Source organism: Thunnus thynnus, chromosome 3 (genome assembly GCF_963924715.1).
Source record: "Thunnus thynnus chromosome 3, fThuThy2.1, whole genome shotgun sequence".
NCBI lineage: Eukaryota > Metazoa > Chordata > Actinopteri > Scombriformes > Scombridae > Thunnus > Thunnus thynnus.
In genome coordinates this window covers 28,515,132-28,537,185 of record NC_089519.1, presented here as the reverse complement: position 1 = coordinate 28,537,185, position 22,054 = coordinate 28,515,132, and the positions used below count along the sequence as shown (strand labels likewise).

The 22,054-nt window shown below is 41.9% G+C and overlaps 2 protein-coding genes across 2 annotated transcripts in view; one reads left to right on the top strand and one right to left on the bottom strand.

Annotated features, from left to right (window-relative positions):
* myo15ab (myosin XVAb) overlaps positions 1-3,355 on the bottom strand; it is a 52,920-nt gene extending 49,565 nt beyond the window's left edge. Inside the window, exon 1 of the mRNA XM_067585172.1 lies at positions 2,547-3,355. The gene's annotated coding sequence lies outside the window, so the exon portion shown is untranslated. The remainder of the gene's footprint in view (positions 1-2,546) is intronic.
* Positions 3,356-18,266: 14,911 nt separating this feature from the next.
* Positions 18,267-22,054, top strand: part of grin2ab (glutamate receptor, ionotropic, N-methyl D-aspartate 2A, b) — a 92,954-nt gene continuing 89,166 nt past the window's right edge. The window contains exons 1-2 of the mRNA XM_067585171.1: positions 18,267-19,117; positions 20,022-20,228. Of these exons, the coding sequence (XP_067441272.1) occupies positions 19,100-19,117; positions 20,022-20,228 (225 nt within the window). The 5' untranslated portion in view covers positions 18,267-19,099. The remainder of the gene's footprint in view (positions 19,118-20,021; positions 20,229-22,054) is intronic.

Genomic DNA, 22,054 nt, shown 5'->3' with positions numbered 1-22,054 from the left:
AAATGGTCAGAGCAAAAACACCACCTATAAATCTACTTCTGCTTGTGTATGCATAGCATCCACTCTACACACAGCATGATCCATGCGGACAGGAAACAAAAAACTAAACTAAACAAACAAAATGAAAAAAAAACACACACACACAAAACATGCAGCTGCTACTAAAAATCAGGCTGTATCTCCACTATGGTCAGTCCTCCAGTAGAGTTGCAGTTAAAAACAAACCCTTGTGGCCGTGTCACCACAGTCATTCATTGAGACAGCTTTCCATCATAGTCACCTCCACATTCAATGACAAACGACACAGAAGAGCAAGTGTGGTGGTTGCCAGGATCTTTGTAGTCTTCAAATTTGTTGTGTCCTTGCTGGAGGTCTCTCTTCTTTAGCGGTTAAAAATAAACAAAAACAAAAAAATTCTGGGACAAAGTCTTTAGGTCACACTCAGCTTCTTCCTCTGACCTACTCTGTCCTCTGTTGCTCACTACAACACATTCCCTCACTCAACACACCACTCTGCTCACACGGCCCTCCTCAGAGTTTGCGATAGCTAGAGTGTGTGTGTGTGTGTGTGTGTGTGTGTGTGTGAGGGAGAGAGAGAGAGAAGGGCAGATGGGTTGCCTGTTTGTGTGTATGTGTGCGCGTTTCCGTGTGGGTATATATGTGTATGTGTATATGTATGTGTGCGTTGGAGGAGTTCCTTCTGGCGGGTCGTAGAAGGAGTCTTAATTTGTCATCTGGCTCTACAGGTGAAACTCGAGAGCTCTGGGCTACTGAGGGGGCGGGGCATAAATAATACAAAAGGTTGAGATAGAGACAGAGAGAGAGAGAGAGAAAGAGAGACAGACATGGGATGCAGAAGATAAGCCTGATGGGCAGTAAGATGCCATCAAATCCACAAATATCTTATAATTAACAGCCTCTAATTTCCTTATTATGAATGTGCTGCATGTATACTTATACATGAGAGAAGTCATGTAGATACACCTTTACACTGCCTGAGCTTTAATCTATTCCTCTTTTCCCAGAGTAATAATTTCAAATCAATAAGATTATATATACATATATATGATACTGATAATAAAATAAAATAAAGAGAGTTTCCTGTGGAACTAATCTGTAAACCAGGTAAGTACAGGTATTTCTTTGTTCTATTTGGGTCCCAACTATTTTAAATATTGGGTCATTTCTTTGTAACCTTGATCTTTTTTGGAAAGTGATAATTTTGGTCCTCTTCAACTGTCAGGGCCCTGGTCTGACAGTATTGATGGAGAAGGTCCAGACTCTGCTGAAGACCTTCCATAGTAGGACACTTGATTTCTGTGTCTTGAACAGTGTGGTCAGGTACTGATCTGTGTGTGTATGTGTGTGTGTGTATAAGTGAAGATCTGTGATGCATCATTGTCAGAAATATCCTATTCAAACAGCATCAATATGAGCAACGCAGGCTACCACCAACCTACTTCCACATACGTAACAGCGAGAGAAGGAGCAGAGGCAGGAGAAACACCCACTTGTTAGACGTATGACGTCTTCCCTCGAGGTATCAATAACAGAGGAATGACTCTCACAAACAGACACACACACGGCTAGTGAAGGATCAGTAACAGGGCTGTGATTATTAGTGCCATCAACCAAATTATTCCTCTTCCAGAGGGAAGGGGTCGGATTGCCGGATCTGTCCTGTTACAGGGTATAGGTGTTGGGTTGCCAGATCCTGATCTTTTGGTCTTGCTACGTAAGTCTATCTGATCATTAACATCCAGCAAAGAGCACATGTAGTGAATGCAGAGTTATGTCTTTGAATGGGTGCACGTGTGCATTAGAATGAGAGACAGCATGATGAAAGAGTATTTTTTCTTGCATTTCCCACGGTTTGTCTCTAACCATACATCCGCCTTTGAACCAGAATGAAAAGACTATATCAAACGTGAAAAGCTCTGAGTTTCAGCCAGTCTCCCTTCTTCCCAAAGCAATCGCTGCTGGCAGGTGGTCCTCCATCTCTTGATAGAATTTGTAGAGAAGAGACAACATAGAGAAACTGGGATACATGCCCGGGAGAGAAAAGCAGACTTATGACAGAGGTGGATTTGATGAGGCTCATCAAAAGCATTCAGGTCCTTAGGGGGAAGCAGTAGACCATGTTTGTCACTACACCTACACACATACACACACACACACACACACACACACACACACACACACAGTAATCTGCTGCTATCTAGTGGACCAGCATTACACCTGCAGCACTCTTAATAGTTTGGAGTTGGCTGACAAGTTAAGAGGCCCGCAGCAAGTGTAAAATCGCACAACACAGCAATTAGCTAATCATTCAGCACTCTTTTTTTGGTGATTTGATATAATCTCACTGTATAATGAGAGGCGATGAGATACAGTAAATCAGCACACATCAAGGGGAAACATTTATCTTGCAGGAGAAAAGTGGCCTAACTAATGTGTGCAGGCAAACTGATGGACTTGCTCTGCACACTTTTTGTGTGGGCTGAAGGGGGAGGGATGAAGGACGGTGAATGTCCCCAGAAACTCACCTTTCCTCCTGCACACCCATCCTCCGGGGTTGCTCACGTCACGGGAGCTCCGTAGTCACGTTTCCCCATCCTCTTATAGGTCCAAAAAAAAAAGGGGGGTAAGGGGAGGTTAAAAACACCAAAAAGTAAAACAAATCCCGTTTACATTTTTCTTAATCTTAACCACTCACACAGCTCCCCACCTCTGCTGCTCCTCTGGCGAGGATCAGAGCAGCAGGGGTCGGTTCACAAGGAGGAAAAGTGTGCCACCGGGAACGGAGGATGAATATTTAACGACTATTCTTCGGTGACCGGCCGGGGGCTTGAGTTCCACACACTCCGGTGAGACCTGAGCACCGCGGGTGGGCTGCTTGTGTCAAACGCTGTGATACACACCGATGGTAAACAAACAAGGCACATACACTTAAATGCTATTTAATTTTTAATATTGTTCATATGTTTTTTTTAGCGTTTACAAATACTAAGTAGACCTACACCAGAGGTTGTATAATGTGTTTGTTATGTTTTGTTTTGTTTTTAAGTGAAAAAGTAGGTTTCCCCTTCACTGGTGTTAATTGTTTTTATCATGGGCTTTGGACATGAAAAAAAAAAAAAAAATCTCTCATCCGGACTTAACTCAGTGAGAAAGTGTGTCATTTTATGGCTAAAGGGGTAAATGGAGCATAACAGATGCAGGTAGGTGAGAGAGATGTACAAGAAAACGTACCGTTAACGTCTCCACATGAGCAATCCTTCTGTTGCCCGCCAGATGGACCCGCCTGACAGCAAACAAATAGCAGAGCGCCACAAACTGCTGCATCTCCTCCGGATTCACTGTATAACCCAGATGACCTTGCCGTCCCCCCCCCCCCCCCCCCCCCCCACACGACCGGCTGGCCGCCAGTATCAGAGCAGGTTTTGGCTTTGATATTAAACCCACTGTGCAGAGCCACGAAGCAAGACCTCACTGGTTTTAAGAAAAACAAGCCTTTGGCTTCCTTCGAGCTATTTTTAGCGCTGTTCCTCAAGCAGTGACTTACATAGACTTCAACCAATAGGCACAAGTGCAGTGTTTTGGGTAAACAAATTTCATATACTGTTGTCTTTCTGTAGCTGGCAGCCAAACACTGAACAGCCAGTCTTTGTCAGCGCAGTCAGTTCTGCAGCCTGTCAGCTTCTGTTCTAACCAAAACTAAGACACTGTTTTCATTGTTTTGACCACTGAGCAGCATATTAGGCTTCTTAAACAATGCCCTTGGTAATACAACTGCTGATGTGCAATTAAATTAGTCACACTATGTGATTGATTAGATCATTGGTTCCCAATTTGGGGAATAAATCTGGGAGGTCATGAGATGATGGTCAGATTCAGAAAGCAGAAAAAACATGTTTCTGCTACAGAGAGTCGTGCTTAATTCTCTTATTGTTGCTTTTTCCTCGTGAATTACTGAATGATTTTATGTATTCAGGACTCTAAAAGCTATCCAAATGAAATGAAGTAAAATACACCACTTTTAATTTAATCTGAATTTTTCATGACTGTTCGACTTGTGCAACCTGTGACAAGGACTCACAAAGTGCTTTATTTAAAAGGGTAACAAGCCAAAAAAGGCTGTGAACCACTGGATTAGATGGATTATAGTAGAGGGCACCACTCTACTGAGTGTATGTGTGTGTTTGTTTCTGTTTTAATTTTACAGAGCTAAAAGGTAGTAACACTGTTTGGCATCAGCGCTATTTTGTTCCCCCTTGAAGCCGGCCAGCATTATCTGGATTATTTTGAAGGGGTACAACCAGGAGTTGCTGCTACAAATTGTGGCCCCCTGACAACAGCTCGCTCAGGGCCCTGAAACAGTAAATATCTATAATGCTTGACATGTGCTGGGACCCCTGTCCAGCTCCGGGCCATGTGAATCATTCAAGGAAAGTAATGGCATCACCCTGCAGGTACAAGCTGCTTTTCTGGAATAACATACAGTATAGAGCAAAACCCTGTTTCGGGAAGTCTGTGATGTTTTTGCAGGAAAAATGTTGCAGCAGGTGTCAAGATAGACTTTAGGCTAGTTATTTGAAAAGAAAAATATCGGAGGAGATGTATCATGAGATAATTGAAATGAAGAGTTTAAATGTAAGAAGGCTAAAATTTATAATTAACAGTTGGAAATTACAGAAAAAGTAGCCCTGGCTTATTACTTCTGAGTCTGAAATTGATGCAGTTGTGAGGTTTCCCATGACCAGACTCTGCTGGTCGGACAGCAGGTGATAAATTGGTGTGCAGATTACCAACATTAGTTTTTCTCTATAAGGACTCAGCTGAGTCCTGAGCTGGAACAGCTGCTCCGAGACACCCGGTCTCTGCAGCAGGTCAGAGGGTGACTGTAGAAGACTCCCAGTGGGACAGACAGACCTGTGCATGTGTGTGTGTGTGTGTGTGTGTGTGTGTTTGTGTTTGCGTTAGAGAGCAAAAAGAAAAAGACACATACAGTATATAGATAGATAGATAGATAGACAGATAGATAGAGAAATTGGATGTTCAAAAGACAGAAAAGCAGCAGGTTACATCCATCCACATCCATTTAATAGACGCTCCACCTGGTTAGGCCGGATAGTGGAGGATTGCGAGGCTGCTGGAGTCGCGAGGGCCCTGCTGTGTGTCTATCAGTTTTAAATAATCCCTGCTGTTGCTGAAGTATCCTTGAGTCACATGTTGAACTCCTGCCTGTTGAGGGAACCACCTGACTGCTGTTCCACTCCAAACTGTAGGGAATTTGTCTCTGCCACTCAGAAAAATGCTTCTTTTCTTTTCTTTTAGATTATCTAAGCAGATCCGCTTAGCTACATACATGGACCCAGAGCTGCAGAATCTGCAGTGTCCCACAGCCAGCAGTCAGCACACCCACTCACACACCCACTCCAAGATGGATGGAGTGGGTGTGTGTGTGAGGGGGTAAGGGCTAGTTGACACTGACAAATAGTCTTAAAGAGGATAAGAAGCTGTATTTGCGGGAAATTAGATAGAATATCATAGGAATGTATAGCAAGTGATTGTAATTATGGACTTGCATAATGATTATCGGAGGTTTGGGGAAAGAAATGTTAAATCTCTGCATCAGGGAAATACACACAAATTCTCCCAAGTGCTGTAAAGAGCAACATAGGACATTATTCTAAACATGAGACAACCAATTCAGTACACATTTTTATATTTGGATGAATAGATGAAAAAAGACACTCATTGTTCCCTGGTGACCCAAGGAAATATTATTATACTTTTCAATGCAAGTCTAGTACCACAAACTTGCACTATATCATACTTTGTAAATAACATACAGGTCAATACATATAGAGTTCTACAATATATGAAACATAAAGCATGTGGCTCTTAATTTGCACTTACAAATCATAAGTAAGTTATATAAAATATGATTTGGCTGTTCAGTGGACAGCACAAAATATAAATGATACATACACAACCTATACACATGAGGTAATTAGCATATACACTGTAGGTGTAAGCATTTAGCTTATATAGTAATATTCACTAAAATAATGTTGAAACATATGTATATATTTCATAAAATATATGTTTCTCACTTTGATTAAAGTTGTGTTTTAGTGTGCCAAAATCCTTGGATCTAATTTGGTCACAGATATTGGTACAATTCATCTGTAATCAGTGTGAACTTTTTTGTCTAAGCACTGAGTCCAAACATCGTGTTGTGATTTCTGCTACCCAAGGTCTCACAAAACTGTAAAGGTACGTTTCTAGCTCAAATTGACTCTTTATCAGGTACAGAGTTACCTCTTCATTAGGTTGAGAGTTGCCTAATAATGAGACAATTTGGCTTCACGAAAAGTTGTATTTTTCTAAATTTAATAAAGTAAAACATGTTTTTGTTATTGTTCTTCTGTTGTGAGTCCTTGGAAAGCAGAAATCACAGTACAATTCACCTGCAACCATTTAATTAGGTATTTGAACTGTAAGCCGTAAGAATTTTACTATGTGGGAAAATTATAAATAATATTAAAAGTATTAAGATATATGCTGTATAACCACAATATCCCTTGTTTAAGTCCTGCTGCAGACCTTTGTTGTCATACATATGTCATACTCCTCTCTCTCACTGTTTTTCCTGTCAATTTCTACATATAATCTATAATCTAATCTATAATCTATACATGCTTCTTACAAATTAAGTTTTTGTTTTTTTGTGGGTAATTTCTATCACCAAATGATCATACATAAAGAAAAATAAAAGATGAGCAGAAAGTGTATAAGGTTGACTATCATCAGCTGATACGGAATATATTTTAAAACGATGATGCAAGGTCTATCTATTCCACACTAGTAGTTCATTAAAATTCTGTTGGCTCCTGGGAATGAATTAAATTAAGAATATCTTTGTCTTGACCTTGAGCATGAGAAACTTGCGTTCAGATGGGGAGGGCGGGAAACTGAAAGGGATATCCAGCAGCTTCACAGCAACATTCATGTTATATGTCAATGTGGCTTTTTTTTTTACTGATCGGCAACCTCCCATCAACAGATTCACAAAGTCACCATGATCTGGATAAAAGTACTAAAATAGCACAGACTACATTAAAACACTTATTAGGAATGAATAAGTTCTAACCATTCAGGTACAGTTAAAAATGTAAGTAATACAAAGTGGCAATACTTGTCTTCTCTCTAGGTTTCAGAAATGGGCTTTCATTTATAAAATTTCTGTGGTATTTATTCACATTCAAAATATTCATTAGACCTGATCTAATGTGAAAGTATTTCTTTAGATAGCTGTTAAATTTTTGACAGTAAGGCAACATAATCACTCTGTCACACAGCTTAAAGAATTTAATATTTCTTTCCTCTGGGTGTTTTGAAAACACAACAGCTCTGAGGATTTTGCTTAGTGCAGCTTTAGGTCTACCCCACTCCCAAGTATACGAGAGAAAAGGGGCCACAGAGATGAAATTATCATGTTTTCTGCACAGCAGGTGATTATTTGATCATCAAGAACCACTTGGTTCTGAGATCATGCTTTCATGTTGGGATGATGCTGTGGCGCAGAGATAACACCTGTCTTGGCAATTTAGAACAGAAATGTAATTTATATGAAAGCTAATGCATCTCATAAGCCTGTTAGATGAAGCCAAATTACAATTTAAGATCTTTTTAAATAGAGCAAAGAAGGCAGTCCAACCATAGTGGATATTTTCCAATTTAGACACAAAGCAAAAAGGAAGATAGGCAGCAGAGGGGACACCTGTGGCCTCGGACTTTGTTGTTTGACTAATGTTGTAGCAATTTGAGACATTTACTCTTATTATACATTATGTGTAAGATGCACAACTGTCTCTTGCTCTCTGCATACTGATGTGTTGTGAGCAGGCAGGTTCTACAAATTTATATTGGGAAGGGCTGACTTCAACAGACCTGCAGTAGCCCCACACATTTTGCCACTTACACTGTGGAAACACAGAAATAAATATTTCCGTACTGTCTACAAAGATCATCTACTATCTACAATCTACTAAGAACGAAATGTTTAAACATGACATTTCAATAACGGGTGATGTGAAATTTAACATTTGGATGAGTTTGGATTATCTTGAATTAACCTTAACAGCCTGCAGTAAAACAGGAAGGATATAACACTATCCTCCAGTGGTCTTTATAAGCTTCTATTTCACTGTGTAGAGGCTGTAAATACCACACAGCCCAAACAATTTTGGTTGGAAAAATACCTTAAACATAAGCGTATCCTATACCTGAATTTGTTTTATGATGTCATGCATGTTATATTAACTTAAATAATTTATTAGTCAAACGATACCGTAGCCTATATCCTATCAGCCTATAGGCAGTCTGTGACAACTAAAGGTTAAATAAAGATTGAAAATCAATCCCCAGGAGGAAGTGGAGGATCTGGCAGGGGAGACAGACCGCTGGCCTGTTCTTCACCACAAACCAGACCCAGACACAATGATGGATGACTGGGTGAAAATCATTATACAGTACATTCTTAGACTCAACTTCTTTACTCCCTCCGTGTTGTCATGGTGTTCTATGATCTCTGCCCCCCTAAACATCTGAATTTCTGAGCCTCAAACTTTAGGGTTATCAGCAGGCTTTACTTGTCAAAAGGCAGAATAACATCAACAACAGGTAGGCAGTCAGCGGAGGCAAACAAAACCAGAAGGGATCAGGCAGGCAGCCAATAAGACCAAAAACTAACTGTGGTCAGAGTCACTAAAACAGGCAAGCGGGTAGAGATACAGGAAACAAAGCTGCAAAAGACGATGTGGAAAACTACTGGGCAGGTAGTGTGGGGCTAATGATATTCAGGTTTGCAGACAGGTGGAGGATAGGTTGACAGGCAAAGGCGGGAAGACAGCGAGGGCAACTGGTGGTCAGGATGGAAGAGGAATGGCAGTGTCTAAAATCACTGCAGAGGATGGAAGAAAATCAATATACAGTACATTCTTAGACTAAACCACTTTACAGCATTACTCTGCCCCCTAAACCTTAAGATTTAGGTATCACTGTAACAGTGGAGTGAGACCCACAAGCAGCCTCAGCAGGTAGGAGTAGTAGTACAAAAGCAGGCTTTACTAGTCCAAAAAACAGGATATACTTTAGTTCAACAACAGGTAGGCAGTCAGCGGAGGCAAGAAAGACTAGAGGGTATCAGGCAAGCAGCCAAAAGTCCAAAAATTAACTAAGGTCAACGTTACTCGCAGGCGAGAAGGTAGATACAGAAAACAAGGCTACAAGAGACAATCTGGAAAATTATTGGTTACTGAAGAGACATTTAGTTTATACTGAGGTTATATAAACTCTCAGTGCAAATATACTGAGATTAGTACACAGATAAACAGGATAATTAATCAGATTAAGATAAAATTTTGACATTCTTATCAGTATTTACCAGTTTGTAAGTGTGTTACCTCAAGGCAACACTTGACTGCACTTAATTCTGTTGCAGTCAGACACAATTGACACCTGTTGCACTCGTGTTAAATCCATTGATTAGTTGCAATTGTTGTGTGCTTGAAATGCCCTTTTTTCCTCTTGATATTCCTTCTTGCAATTTCAAGGTTCACTGTTTTTCATGTTTATCGGTTATATGTTATTTTCTGTGTACAGCATCTAAACAATATTGAAAAGGGAGAAACACTGATCACTGATGCACTTAATACCCCCACCCCCACATCCCCACATCCCACACTCGCTCTATACGGGGAAGGCATGGGTCTCTCTCGTCTCACTGCTGGCCCTCAAGTCCCAGTCGTCCACTCATGATGGTCAGCCCACCTACGCCTCGGAGTGTTGTTGCCACAGGCAGACAGTCACAGTCAGGATACAGAGGAGAACCACATTTATTATCAAAGTTTTACATACCACATGCATACGCAAACACCACTGGAACATGATTGATTAACATAAACATTTTGCAAAAGCTGTTTTCACTTCACTTTCAGGGAGCGGGGAGCAACGGGAGAAAGACGGAGATAAGTCAGGAAACAGCTGGAGCGAGTTCACCTCATTCAGGTATGACACATTCACTTGTTCACTCATCTCGCTCTCTCTCTCTCACACACACACACACACACGCATGCACACACATTTCTGCAAAATGTTGCTGTGTCACATGTGAATTCAAGCAAACTAAATACTTAATTGCTGCTTATATTCTATGTGTTTGTCATCATGTTTAACAGAGTTTACCAGCAGTGGATGTGGTATTCCATATTTAAAAAAAAATACTGTTTAAGATCTGTAAAAGGCTGCCCTTATGTTAGGAAAATGGACATCAAGTCAACACATAGTCCTGTACATGCACTGACACACACACAGTTTTTCATTTAGTTTTCATTTTTCACTGCTATCAATCATAACCTGTTTAATCCCCCAACTGACATCATTGTCTACAATATTGGAGTCATTATGACACTAATAACGTGACAGTCTATAACAGCCTGTTTGTGCCGTTCTCATGGGTGTGGTGTAACGAGGATAATATTGGTCAGTCAGCATCGGACGACAAAGTGTCACAGAAGATTACGCAGCAGGTGGAAAACATGTAGCTTTCCATGAGAGACAAATAGTCCCGCTGCAACCATGTTAATGCGGCCTTCACTGATCACATTGACCAGACCATATGCGCCAAGAAAATGCTACAGCGTCACCTTACAAATGTGTGTGTGTGTATGTGTGTGTGTGTGTGTGTGTGTGTGTGTGTTTGTGTGTGTAAGACTGCATAATTTAACCACCCGCTCTCTCCTGTAGTGGTCCTTTAGGAGATGTAGCAGATGGACAATATCCTTGCAGAGCTGGAGTTTCCCATTCAGGAGAAAAATGGCCCAAAAAACAGCCTGCATCAGATTACAAAATGACCAAATAGGGACTTGGGCTAAAAGATACAAGTACACAAACACACACACACACACACACACACACACACACAAACACACACAAACACACACACACACACATTCAGTTCGGGCTCCCATTTGAACAAATCAAGTGATTTCTTGACTACTAAATTAAATGACAAATAAATAATTATTTAATTTAAAAAAAATCATACCTGCAGACATTAATGGATAAAAAAAAATATAATAATAAATAAATGAATGAAGAATTTTATGGTAGCAAAATGACTGAATAGATATAAATGAAGATGTATTTACTTGATAAAACAATAATGAAGTTAAAGATAATAATTTCATAAATATCATAACGACATTGGCTTGATCAATGAGCACACCTGGGTTTAGTGTAATGGTGGTTGGTCTGGTATATCGGCCAGATTTTACCAATCACATCTTCTGGTTGGGTCACGTTTTCAAAAAAAAACTAAACACTTTTAGTTATCAGTTGATTTATAGTATTCATTACTTTATTAAATCATAAATCTTTATTAAATGAAATTGTCAAATCAACATTTCTTAACTGAAATGAACTTAAAAGATAGGTTCACATTTTTTCAGGTGTGTCTTAAAACAATACTCACATACCCAAAAGAACATTGAAAGCGTTTGTGTTTGCAGTGATTGTTTCTCCTGTTCAAACTGGCTCAAAAGAATTCAACCTCTGAAAAGCAATGTCGCCCTATGAATTGGAAGAAAAATCCACAGTTGTCGCTCTGTGCAATCTAAAGTTCAGCTGAGGCTAATATGAAGCTTCAGCAGTCTTAGCAAGAAAAAAAAGAGTCTTTTTTGCATCAAGTTCAATCAATAAGAATGCTTAATTCTCAATTCTTTCTTCTTTACTCTTTTAATAATTATTCCCTCCAGTATTTTTTTTAAAAAATGCAAGAGGCTTGTCCGTCTGGTTCACATCATCCAAACAAATAACTTTTTCTTGCCCACATAGGAACCAATAACTGATCATCTCTCTCTTCATTAACCCAATATGCTGATGCATAACAGCAACAACTTCCACTACCAGCACCAGGATAAAGACTCATTTAGCAGTTGGCTGATCATGGCCAAGCTGGGAGCTTATGTTTTGGCTGATTATTGGATTCATATCCGCAATTGGGCATTATAATCTCCAGATAGAGTTAATGTGAAGATCTAATCTATCTTTAATCAACAACACAAAATTTGTTAACTAGTCTCTTGATAGAAATTGCTGCATGTTTTTTTTTTTTCAGTTTCTGAGTTGTTCATGTTAATGGAAAACAAGTGAAACAAGTGTGCTTGTGGATTTTAGGAGCTCAAGGGGCACCTAAAAATACATCACTGAAATTGTCAGAGTTCAGCAGTAAATATTTGCAGGTTCGCTCATTCCCAATTTTATCTCACTGGTGTTGACCTTTTGTGTTGCAGCCTCACCGACACTTTACCAACACTGATGAATAAACACAACTCAGCTCTCATGTAGGTGCTTCCAACTTGAACTCCTAATACGTTATGCAAAAACCCTTAAATATTTACAGGAAATGTTGTATTCAGTGGTCATAGAGTTTGTCCTTCTATCAGGAGATCTCAGTTAATCTGAGAGTGAATAATGCTTCAATCTCACAGTCAGGATTTTGTTATTGGTTGTAAGGTGTTTAATGCCCCGTCTTGCTACCCTGATAATAGAGAGGCCATAAAAAGTTACAGCCTCAAAATGAGCTGTTTAAATTGTTCTGTACAGACTGTCAATTGGTTTGATTTGACTACTGCCTCCAATATGGAAACGCTCTATTGCACCAACTCCTCAACTACAGCACCAAAGTACCCAACATACAACCTGAGAACCCCACAAATTTAACACTGTGAGCATACAAATGGGAGTCCCTGTAGCGCTGGGAATTTCCAAGCTGTCAAATTGGGTACCAGACTCTGGTAACCAGAGTGTGCCCTGGTGCTTCAAGTGCAAATGAACCAACACAGTCTAAAAGAGTGCTCTCTCAGATCAACTGGAGGACATTATTTCTGCATAGCTACTTGTGTGTGTGTTTTCTAGGTTGCTACTCGAGGTGGGTCATATCGAGGAGTCGGTGTCCTCTCTGCATATCTATGTGTGCAATCCTAATGCCTCACGCTGCAGCAGTAGAGAGTTAGACTGTGACCTCCATCTCACTGTAGTGATTGTGCATGCTTGGATGCCTAAATTGGAGTCAAGTCTTCATTAAACCTGCAGGTTAGTTTTTGAGAGTTACAGGAATAGTTTGACATTTTAAGAAATATGCTTATTTGCTCTCATGTGTGTACAGTCAGTATGAACCTACAGTACCAGCAGCTGCTGGTTAGATTAGCCTAGCACAAAGGCTGTAAGACAGGGGAAACAGCTAGCCTGGTTCTGTCCAAATGTAAACCTTCCTACCAGCACATCAAAAGGCACTAATGTCATTTTTTGTACTTCAATTTTTGTGCAGATTTAACAAACGAGATATAGTAATTTAATGAGTGTGCTTTAGAGATGCTTGTAGGTGGATTTTATTATTTTTGGACAAAGTTAGTCTAGCTGTTTCTCCCTTTTTTTCAGTCTGTGTGCTAAGCTAAGCTAAGCTAATCAATTTCCGGCTTTAGTCTCATATTTAATGGACAGATACAAGAATGGGATCAAACTTCGCATCTAACTTTCAAATTATGAGAGCTAATAAATGTAATTCCAAAAATTGTCACACTATTCCTTTAATATGAGTGGGAACAGCTGCCACTGTCTTTTCACGCTTCTGTATACGCTTCCCTTTTATTTTATGCTAACCTCCCCAAGCTGAGCCCTTTGCATGGATGGACATTTTCCATGGAAGTTGTATGAATTTGGAAAGTCAAGTTAAAAGGTTCAGTTGTAATATATATTATTTTATTCAGCTCTAACTTTATTCAAGATATGAATTATTCAAATCCTTAAACTCACCTGTGCTGATTAACTTAAAGTACACTTACTTTATCAAAAAAAAGATACATTTTTGTTCCAAATTAATGAGGAGATTTTCATATTTATGCATATTTTGTTCACCTATTTCACCTGAGAATGGTTCTGGTTTTTGTTGTGAAAATGAGGACAGATGATTTTCATGAGGACAGGTCTCACTAAAGCTTCAAAACTTTCTAAATCCTTACTTGCAATTAATTATTAATTTATCGAGTGACCTTTTCAGACTAAGTATAATTGCTGATGTGGCCGAGTGAAAAAGACACCGCAGTGCATCACTTCCACCTAATTGATTTGGCTGCTGCACTCATGAACTTTTCACTGTGATCAGCACTGTGACAGGAAGTAATCACCCATCATTTTTTTACATGAGCGGTTTTCAAAGGTGCCTATAAATTTGAATGGGGTTGATGGTACCGCCTAGAAAGACCCCTCGAGAATCAGCCTAAACCTTTCCTGTGATCCAAGCACTACACACACTGCCCCTGTCTGGTTGTAGGAAGCAACTCTCGTCTGTAGGAGAGCTCATTCCAGGTCACCCACTCTCTGTGGGCGAGAGAGCGAGAGAGGGTGGATAACGCAAGAGAGGGAGGGAGACAAAGTAAAAAGACAGACTAGAGAGAGAGAGAGAGAGAGAATATCTATAACTTGGTAAATGCCAGCTATCACACCGTTCTGTTCCAGATAGAGAGCCTTGAATACATTTCTGTTTATTTTGTTGCCATTTATTGACGGAGTGATTCATTTCCTGAGTCTATATAAAGACATGTACTGTAGCTACAACGCAATGTATTTGCTATGGCAGTGCCTCAGTCTGAGAAAAAAAAAAGAAAAAAAAAAAGATCATTGTATAAAAGACAGAAATTTTGTCTTGTAGGCTTGCCTCTCCTCTGAGCTCATCACACAGTCATTAGGCTGAACGCAGCCCACCTACTTACTTTACCAACCAGCTTACTTCCAGTTGCATAGAAACATAACAAGTGAATCATGCTCTTGTGGATTTCTATTGTGTTTGCTTGTCAATCAAAGTCTCCATGATTGTCAGATAAGCCCTGGTGTGTGCTGGCATGAAGTTGCCCATGTATTATAAAAACTGGGCAAGTCGGTGTTGCTACTGAAATGACTGTATGGCAGCAGGTATCATGTGTTAGACTGTGACTGGATGCTTTTGAATTAAACACTTAAAAGCATAAAATCCACAGTGCTATGCTAAAAAAAACAACAACAACATACAAATTGATTGTGAAAATACAACATACAACTGTGCTATCAGGTCTTGTTGTCATGGAAACAATGTCTTTTACTAAAAAGATTTTTAAGCAAAGTTGTCAGTTACAGGCTTTTATAGACTGAGTTTCAGTTGGCTATGCGGCTAATCCTCAGCTTTAAAAGATTTCTATATTAGTTGCATCAGCAGTGAGCTGGCTACAGCAGGGCTTCGTGTGCTGGGTGGGTGTGATCAGTGGGGCCGGTGTACATCCGTCTGTGAATGAGTGGCCGGCATCTTGTAGCAGTTAGTGTGACCGGTTCTTTATGAATGGGGCACTTGTATAGTCCGGGACAGCTCCCAAAACACAGACCATATGTAACCGGGTTGTGCCTCTGCCATAATAAAAGTGGTGACACTCTGATGAAGTCAGTTACCATGGATACAAAAAAATTGCCCACATCATTTTTTTTTTTTGTCAGAGGACTTGTGTAATCATTTTCTCTTCCTTGTAACTTATTTATCTATTTATTTATTCATTTATTTATTTATTTATCAGTCTGTTTGCGTGCCTGCCTGCTGGTTTCATAGTTGGGACTGCTTTAATTGGACTCCTTTTCGTTTCCTTTGGTTTATTCCAGCACTATTGGACTACTGGGCTTTGATTATTAGCCAAACAACATTAGCAGAATGAGTTTTTATCTTCAGTAATTATAGGGAGTTATAACAAAATAGTTAGCACACTGTTGACGCACTACACAGTGATAATGGGTCTCCCTTGTCTTTCAAATATTTCATAATCACACACTGGTACGAGCAATTAGTAACAGCCTTGTGAAATTTAATCAGACGGCAGAAATGAAGAAGTAAAGGCAGCTGGCTCACTGGGGTGTTTGGATGCTGGGAGCCAGATTTGAACCTGAGCTGAGCGTCTGCATGTGTGAGTGTGTCCAGGCGTCATCTCTGAAGCACGACATGCCCGGGTAACTTCTGTTCAATGTGCTGTTGGCCCCATGAAAGATGCATGATGACTGAGCCCAGCGGTTATAAATCAGTTTTAATAACAGGGACGCAACACCGTGGACTCTTCTCCTGCTGCCTAAATAGGCTACTGTACCTACAACTGTCCGCAGACTGGGAAGAGATGACTCACCATACTGTCCAAGTGTTGTGCTGGTGTGTACCAGATAAATGAATACTAAATGAGAGAGAGAGAGATATATGTCCTCAAGTCTATGTGCACACATAGTCCTGAAAAAGGTCACATCCCAGAAATGTCTATGGGGAGGTCTGCAGGCATGCATACCCTTGAATGAGATTATACTTAAGGAAAAGGACAGCTTTTGAAAACATATCTATGGGGGCCTCAGAAGAATGTATGATTTTATTTCCTTGGCAACAGCTTAATGTCTAAATATAGAATATAACACACGCTTTAGCCATGCTCCATTGGGGCTAATTTTTTGGTTAACAGACCAAAAATGAAAGCCATCGTTAATGGCGTTGCACAGCATCAACAGTTTCCCAAGGGGGTGTCCTGGGTCTGGACGGTCCCAACAGGACGCCTCTAATGGGTGAGTAACAGGAGGAGATGGTGGTGGGTAGGATGGTATGAAAGAAAGCAGCGGAGCTATTATATTTGGAACCCCGGGATTTTTTTTTTTTCCTCAAAAGAAAAGTAGACCATCATCCACTCATCGTGCAGTCTTTCTCCCTCTCTTTTATGTCCACGTTATGCAATTGTCTATTTCTTTTATTCCAAGCCTTGGAGGCTCTGGCTCTGACGGAGGAGGATAGAGGACCTCAACAGGTGGAGATTTTTATTCTAGGGATGGAGGAGGAGGAGGAGGAGGAGGAGGAGGAGGAGGAAGAGGAGAGTAGTGAAGTGTTCTTTAATAATAAGCCCTCTGGTCTGCTAACACTGAGCTTTTTTTTTTTTTTTTTTTTTTTGCCCTCAAAGTGTAACTCAGCTTATGATGACAGCCAGACCTAGTAGAGCCCAGGCCTGCTAACATGACCCCATGCAGGATCTACACCATCTGTCTGCAATGGGACTCCAAGGCAACACTCAGAGGGAGATGCAAAGAGAGAGGGATGGAGGGGGGGAGGGGGGGGGGGGGGGGCGGTGGGGGGAGTTTTGTCAGCGCTCCCCAAGGACCCCCTGTGCTGCAGTTTTGATCTGCTAATTATGTTTAATTGAGGCTGTGTAATTCACAAGCGTCGCCTCTATTTTCCCTTATCTCACCCGTGGCTTTTCACAAACTCTGGCGCTGACGAGGGAAACATGACACATCATCTGTTCGGTGCAATCTTTTTTTTTTTTTTTTTGAAAAGGGATCGGTATCTTCATTTTTTGGGGGGGAATGAGAGGTGTCTGCACGGGGACCACAAGACCGGTCTACAACAACAGGATCAGCGGATAATGAAATGTTTTATGTGTGCGCAGTGACTGCTCTGAGAAGCGGAGGCACGACGCGGCGAGAAGAAGAGTTTGACGCCGAGACAGTCGTCACACAGCGCGCGCGTGCACACACACACACACACACACACACACACACACACACACACACACACACACACACACTAAGAGAGAGAGAGAGAGAGAGAGAGAGAGAGAGAGAGAGAGAGAGAGAGACACAGGTTTGCACAAACACGCGCGCGCTCGGCTTCGTTTGGCAAGGTGGCACCAGGTGATGCCAAACGACAGATGATGGTGCACGATACCGCTCTCGCATCTTCATTTTTTGGAGAAGAAGAAGAAGAGAAAACCAAAACAAAACAGGAAAAGCGACACACAGAGAGGCAGAAAAACCCGACAGAGACAGACAAGGAAGGAAGGAAGAGATATAGGCCATCAGTTTAACGAACTGTGAAGTTGGAGTCGCTTCTTTTGGAGGCTGGAGGGAGGGAGAGGGGGATAGACATGGCGATATTACCCTAGCGCGCGCCCTTCTCAACTCGCCACATCTTCTTGATATTTTATAATGGGAAGATGAAGTCACTCCAGTCTCTCACCACTAACCCCCCCCCCCACCCCCCCACCCCCCTCCCATCCACCACACCATCCTTCTCTCATTCAGTCCCGGTGCCCATATGTTTAATTAACTAGGCTGATGTGTAAGTACCTTCAGCCAGCGAAGCGTGGGCGGGCGGGCGGGCTGTGGGGTAAAGAGCCTGCCGGAGAATATTTTCCTTATTTCTTATCCGCCCGGGCGCTCGGTCGACTGCCGGAGCATCACCTCTGCCGTGCAGCGTAGAAAGCTACAAATATAACTCGACCCGTTTAAACTTGTTCCCAATTGTTTAGGGGGGTGGCTTTTGGAGCGCGCGGTGCTCGTTTGGAGAGCGCGTGAGGGAGACGCAGAGTGAGAGGGTGAGTGAGAAAAGAGAGAGAGAGAGGAAGAGAGAGAGAGAGAGTGTGTGTGTGTTTTGATGTTATTTGTGACGGAATCCCCCCCTTCAGTCTCCAAGAATCCGCGAGCGGCGCGAGGAGGAGGAGGACAGCAGTGGAGGAGGAGGAGGAGGTGGAGGCGCGCGGACCTGACCACGAGCCCTCACTGCGGAACGCGCGGGGCTGCCGTTGGAGATTCCAAACCAACGGTTATTTTGGATTCTAGAGTCTTAACTGATCCCCGCACGTCAACGGCTCTTTTTTTTTTTAATTTTTTTTTTTTTAAACCTCCCCTTCCTCTTTTTTTTCTCCCCCCTCCAGTTAGTCTCCTCCGCTGAATGGACGGTTTAACATCTTAACCGAGAGGAATACCTATCTGCTGGGAGAGAGGTGGTTGTGGTGGTGGTGGTGGACGGGGGAGGTCTTCAGAGACAGACAGGTGGATTTATCCGTGTGTGTTTTTTGGGGGGGGTTTGGATGGAGGAGAAATTGATGGATTCATTTAACGGAGGAGAGTCGTATGTGATTCCCACTCCTGCCGAGGGCACCCGAATGGAGTAACAGGCTGCAATGTCATCTCCACCTGGCCGCCTGGAGAGATGTGTCACGGGAATGGGGTGAGTTAGCCTAATTATTATGTTTTTTTTTTTGGGAGGGGGGCGCTAAGCTGAAAACTAGCTAACTCTCTCCTCTCGGGGGGTTGACGCGGAAATTGAGCAGCAATTGTTGTCGGGGTTCAGTGGTTTAATATCTGCCGCACACTCCTCACTCTCCTCTCAAAGTGGAGCAGAGGAGGGGTGGTGGGGTGGCTTGGTTTGTGTTCCTCTCCGCTCCTTCGTTCGTCCGAGTCCCCCCCCCCCCCCCCCCCCCTCCACCCCCCGACACACAACCTGCTGCATGCCCTACATAGAGGAGCCCCGCACCGGAGAGAGGAGCGTGAGGGGAATATTCGCTAAGGAGCCACAGGCTGTTTTTAACGCTCCCTCTCTCTGCCTCTCTGACAACACACACACACATACACACACACACACACACACACACAGAAAGAGAGAACTATTTTTTTTCTTTCTCACCGTACACCTTTGAATTTAACTTGTGTTTTCGTCACGCAAGCTTTGCATCCAATAACCCTGTATCTCATCATCCCTAAAAGGAACGCACACACACGCACGCAGTTGCGCACCAACACACACCAACACAACCATAGCCTTACACACACGCGTAGATACACACACACGCACACACACACACACACACACACACACACACACACACACACACACACACACACACACACAGGCACTCGGAATCAGCTGCTATTTGATGTAATTCAAACTGTTAAAATACTAATGAGTCATGAGGACTATAATGACATTGGGTAATAATGTTTATAGCTCATATAGGCACCAGCCTGTAAGGAGCGCGTCCTTTTATTAGGGCAGAGTCCAAATTCAACAAGTCGTTTTTGAGAGCTGCAATGCAATAAGAAATAACCTTTTTTTTTCTTTCTTGTTTTTTCAGATCAAGTTTGAACACTTTTCCTCTGGTTTCACTGACGCTTTGAGAAGGAACCAAAATGCCAGTAAACGGACAGGTGATGGTGGCTGCCCGCACGGGCCCTCGCACCATGGCAGTAACACCCAACATTCATCGCACGGACTCCGCAGAAGAAGGCGCAAAACCCCCGCGACCGCAAACCTGCAGCAGCCACGCTTTGTGACACCGAAGGTAAGGACCGCGGCTGGCAGCGACGATCAGTTGGAGGGTGGAGGGGGGTTGGAGGGGGGAAGCAAAACACAGTCAAAGCGGCTCAGACGGAGCGCTGCGAGACGCTAAGCGGCGCTGTTGCATCACATTATCCCCCGGCTGCTGATGAGAGGCCATGTAATGAATTCATATCTCAAATTACAGTTTTCAGCCTTTGAATGCAGTCACGTTGTAGAAACACATTTTCTTCCGTTTTCCTCCCGCTTCCCGTGCCAAGTCTGACACACGAAGTGTCTTCTCCTCCTCTCAGGGACATGGAAGCTATCTCACACACACACACACACACACACACACACACACACACACACACACATAGGCACACACAGATGTTGCATGGGGGGTAACTATAAGTCTGGCATATCTTAGTATAGGAGTCTGACATGACAGGATACACAGTATAGCCCTAATTCCCATAATTCTCCATCAGACTAATCATTTCTGGTGACAAAGTAAAGCAGCCCATTTGTAATGTTAAATATTGTGTGTCTCTGTTTGCATTTCACATGATCATTTAGGGCAAATTATCATTCATGCCATACCATACTCATTGTGGTGTTGTAGAGAACAGTGGAGAGAGACTGACGATGTGCTCAGCGGTAGCCTATTTTCCTGAATAGTGGGATGACACAAAAGGAGATCAACTCTGTAGGGCATAAACGCAATAGAGTGAGGAGCAGTGAATGTCGAGAGCAGTTGCTATCTTCATTAATATAAATATCTTGTGCAAAGCTGCAGTGAATTCTGGGTGTGATGTCATAACACCTTTAAAACCCTCAACAGTATTTTATAGTAGGCCGACTTTTGTGTTCACTTTCTTTTTTGTTGTTATCCCTCCAGAGAGCATTTCTTACTCACTTGGGCCTTGTATTTCCCACATTTCACAGTCCGCTATTAACCGACTTCTGAAACGAAGCTAAACAGGAAAAAAAATCCATAAAAATGAGAAATTCTCAGTGATGCGATGCATACCATATTCTGAGTCCCATTTTGGCTGCTGCATGACATAGTGTTGAAATTATGTGTCGAGCTGCATCTCACTGAGCTGCTCACTGAACCATCTCTATTGTTGGCAAAGCAGGTACAGTAGTTCAGAGCCCATTGTCTCGAAGCCGCATGTTCGTGTAGTCTGAAGTGAGATTGTGTTGTCCTGTTTCGCTGCAGTTAAAGCTATTTAATCCCTCACATTAAATGTTCTCTTCTCAATATGTTATTGTGCCGCCTTTAACGAGATGGCCCTCTTGAGATTATTTTTATGGCACCTAAATGGAACTAGAGATATACACACAAACATCAAGTGCTTGTACCTGCTAACAAAGATCCATAAGGTATTTTTCTTTCTTATGGTTCTGCTAAATATTATTTTTTTTCCAAAAAACATTTTTGAAGGAAGGTATTATTCAGGAGGGTTTCTTGCAGATAAAAGGCTGCAGAAGGTGAGCATTGAGACTGCTCTGTGTCATCCTGGTTTCAGTGTTTTGGTTTTTAATAGTGTGCAAGACATTTTTAGAGCTAGAGCCCAAAATTAGCTCCAAATCTACATATGCCTGCAAGTGGGGAAAGGTTCTGAGAGCAACCATGCAGAAGTCTCTTTCTTTTCATGAAAGATACATAGAGGGTTTGTTCTTCTGTTGAAACACTAGTTTTACTGAAGTCATTCAAAAAGTATGGCAATTATTATTGTGTAGTGACTGTGGCATAGTCTCAAAGAATAGTTTATCAGCAAATATCTCTACCTGAAAATTGTTAGTTTGATTTTAACACATAATTTCTGAGCCATAAGAATATTG